A 3,839-nucleotide genomic window follows, 5' to 3' on the forward strand; every position below is an offset into this window, starting at 1 on the left:
GTCTATTGACTTCAAGTGAAAAAAAATTGAATTATTAATACATATTCAAATTCTCCAGTCCATTCACTTCGAGTGAAAATAATTGAATTATTAATACATATTCAAAATCATCACATTAATTAATTACATATCACATTCCTTTATTATTATCGTTTTCTATTTCTAAATTATAAGTTGCTCACTTTTCATTATTGAATTTTTGAGCTCCGTATAGACGAATTTTCTGTTTACCTCGGTTCCTATTATATGAAGTAGGTTCTCTGTTTTATTGATATCTTTTAGTTGCTATTAATTATTGATCATGTAAATGGATTGAATAAATTGCATGCATATTGATGAGATGAGAATTAATTTTTATGTGGACAATTTTGTTCCAAAAAAGTAATCCTTGTAATTGGCTAGGTTAAAAGGGATTCCAAATTCACGAATTAGGGTTTGTGTTATAGTTTGTTGCTCAAATTAAATAAATAAGATTACAGTGGTAGCTAGCTTTATTCTTCTAATGAACATGTAATAGTAGCTAAGCTTGTCACTGGAAATAGTGCAATTACCAAACATTTAAATAATTGTTAATTGAGATATTCTTTTGCATTACAAACAGTTTATGACTAGTTGTTTCAATATTGAATTTTTTTTCTGGAGAAGATATTGTTCAGTATTTGGTGCGTAAAAATTGAGTTGGGTTGACTTGGCTCCCTACAAGTCATATGTCAGTTTTGTAGATCTATCTTGCAAAATGTTTATTAAAAAATACATATAAATATTATAACAATAATCTTATTTTACTATTTTATATCTTTGTTAAAAAAAACTGTATCCATTTTCGTAAAAAATTAATATCAGAGGAGCCTATCATATGTGTAATACCAAAACCTAGGATGATCATTGTTCCCACATTTTGTAACTGCAATATTTTCAGTGACAGAAAAACCCAGGTACAAGTGTCACTGATGCTACACCTGCAACTAGATGCACCTGAAGTCACTACTGAGCGGAGACCTTATTTGTTTACTTTGTAATATTAATGAGAATACAGCAATTAAAAGACAAGATATTCCTAAGGTTTCTGTTAGTTAATAATTAAAATTTGTAATTTTAGAAAATTAAAGAACAAAAACTAAAGGATCAAACTGAATACGAAAAGATACATTAAATATCTAGAAAGTAATGTTTGATAATCATATTCACAGTTTCACTTTAATAATATATTTTATTAAATATATTGCATATTGTTAGGATTACTCATGAATTGAGTCAGCTTCACACAAACAAAGATTTTACATGTGAGAGATGTGATCAGTTTAAATTGGGTTGAATTAAACTCCTTATAAAAAATGCAATATAATATATTGATTTTAACACTCTTTAGTATTAAGAGGGTGAAACTTAAAATACTGTGATGCATAATGACTTAAAAGAACGAAAAGAAAAGACAGAGAGACAAAGAAGGTACCTATGGTTGTCAATGTATATTCTTTTGCGCCAATATATGACTATAAATGGGGTGGTGGCGCAGTTGGCTAGCGCGTAGGTCTCATAGCTTCGAGTTATCCTGAGGTCGAGAGTTCGAGCCTCTCTCACCCCATATTCTTTTTCTATCGTCTTTTATTTATATAAAAGACTTAAATTTTAGGTTTTTAAGCCTAATACTGCAGAAATTACAAAAATTCTAAACTATAGCAACTTAAGAGCTGTGTTCTGACTTTGTTAAAACAACCCTGTCGATGTAATTTTAAAACGTTAATGTGTATACAATAAAAAATAGTACTTATATTATTATTATTTAGCTATTTTTTTTTCAATTTAAGAAACTTTTTAATGATGTAAAACCTAATATTTTTAAATAAATAAATTTTCAAAAAAGTTCTGATTTATTTAATAATTAAACCTGACGAAATTTTGATATGAAATGAACCATAGCGTAAACACCACCGCTATCTCCACCGTAAACCCATGCATCAACAATATTCTATATCTGTATCAACAATGCTAGTGCTGGAACAGCAACCGACAATAGCATACATTAAGTTAACAATAAGTTTTTTGGCTTTGTAAACAAATATAAATATAATATGTATTTTCACTTTTGTCTAAAAGCAACATTTATGAAAAATAAAGATGGCATTGCATCTAAGCTATAGTCCTTCACCCCCCTCACCCAGTAAAAGAACAACAAAATTGCAAAAGGCATATAAGTTCCAAAGAAAAAGAAAGATATCTAGTTTCTTCTGCTCTTCATATCTGCCTATATAAATAAAATGACTAGTAACCTATATCTACCACATAAGCTCACCCATACCCAAGTTTTAAATTAATAGCTGCCCTGAGTTGAGTCAAGGTCAAGAATAGGAAATGGACTAGAAATACAAATGAATATAGGCTCCTCAACAAGTTATCTCCTACCACTGGTGGCAGCAGTCTTGCCTTTGCTTAAATCAGCAAGTTCCTCAATAAGTTTCCTCTCATCTTTGCTCAGTTTTTGGGGATTTCAACTTGCACCCTGACCAATTGATCACCCCTCATATTCTTCTTGTTCAGCAGGGGAACACCTTTCTTACTCATAACAAGTGTTGAGCTTGGTTGAGTCCCAGCTGGGATTTTTAAATCCACCATGCCATCTACAGTAGGAACCTTAACAGTAGTCCCCAAGATTGCATCAATGTAAGATATTTTACATGTGTATAAAATGTTTGTGTCATCCCGTTTAAGCACCGGATCTGGGATAACTTCAAGAACAACAAAGAGGTCACCAGAAGGACCCCCACGCCTTCCAGCATTACCTTCATTGCGGACCCTTAACCGGCTTCCAGAATCCACACCAGCAGGAACCTTGATACTTATCCGCTTTGTCTTCCTCACCCGTCCTTCCCCAGAACATGTATTGCAAGGTGTTGAAATTTCACCAGCTCCATTGCAAGAAGAGCAAGTCATAGACTGCTGAAAGATGCCTAATGGAGTCCTCGTCGATTGAACAACCCGACCCTGACCACCACAAGTGTTACACTTAGATGATTTGGTCCCTGGTTTAGCTCCCGAACCATTGCAAGTTCCACAGTTCTCTAATCGTCGAATCTCAATCTCCTTTTCCACCCCAAAAACAGCTTCTTTGAAGTTCAAAACAAGACTGTAATACTCGTCTTCACCCTCAACTGCTCCATTCCAAGAACTTCTACTGCCCCCATGCCACCCATACCCTCAAACAGTGTCTCAAACAGGTCAAAAGGATTGCTGAAATCCTGAAATTGCAAAGATGGCCAGTCAAGAAACAAGAATATATGGTAACAAAGTAAAAGTCTTAATTGTTTTTGGAGACAACTTACCCCCATGCCCATTCCTGAACCTTTAAGACCAGCCTCTCCATATGTATCATATATGGATCTTTTCTCATCATCTGACAAGACCTGCAAAAAAAATTGAATTACATGAGATCAATTATGAGAAGACATGAAAAAGAGTAAGTTGTGTTCAACAAGCTGTAGTTATACCTCGTATGCATTACTAATTTCTTTAAATTTCTTTTCTGCTTCAGGTTCTCTGCGGTAGAAAGCAAACATCCATAACAGTTGAAGAAACATTAACCAAATGATCACGAAGACAACAAGACTATGCAACTAGTAAAATAGACTTGTGATGCGAAGAGGTTCTAGGCAAAAGAAATTATCCAATAAGCAAATCAGGAAATATGCAAAAAAAAAAACATAAACTTTTAAAAGAACAAATCACGGGCTTTATATTAAAGACACCCAAACCACTTATAGTTCATATCAACAGTGAAATAAAAGCCTTTAAAATTTTAAAAGAAAAAAGAACGAGTGAGGAACAAAGCAAGCACAGGGTAT

General features: G+C 33.2%; 1 protein-coding gene and 1 non-coding gene across 2 annotated transcripts; one reads left to right on the forward strand and one right to left on the reverse strand.

The window, feature by feature from the left end:
• The first annotated feature begins 1,501 nt into the window (after positions 1–1,501).
• TRNAM-CAU (transfer RNA methionine (anticodon CAU)) lies at positions 1,502–1,585 on the forward strand. Its single transcript is given in 2 exon segments — positions 1,502–1,539; positions 1,550–1,585. It is a non-coding gene; the product is annotated as a tRNA-Met (tRNA).
• A 473-nt stretch (positions 1,586–2,058) lies between these two features.
• Positions 2,059–3,569, reverse strand: LOC148193796 (chaperone protein dnaJ A6, chloroplastic-like). Its single transcript, XM_088098052.1, is given in 5 exon segments — positions 2,059–2,478; positions 2,481–3,155; positions 3,158–3,236; positions 3,321–3,401; positions 3,486–3,569. Coding segments are annotated over 5 exon segments (990 nt in total). The 5' UTR covers positions 3,555–3,569; the 3' UTR covers positions 2,059–2,392.
• Between the last annotated feature and the right edge of the window lie 270 nt (positions 3,570–3,839).

This window comes from Vigna umbellata, chromosome 9 (genome assembly GCF_029865625.1).
Source record: "Vigna umbellata cultivar VRB3 chromosome 9, Vumbellata_1.0, whole genome shotgun sequence".
NCBI lineage: Eukaryota > Viridiplantae > Streptophyta > Magnoliopsida > Fabales > Fabaceae > Vigna > Vigna umbellata.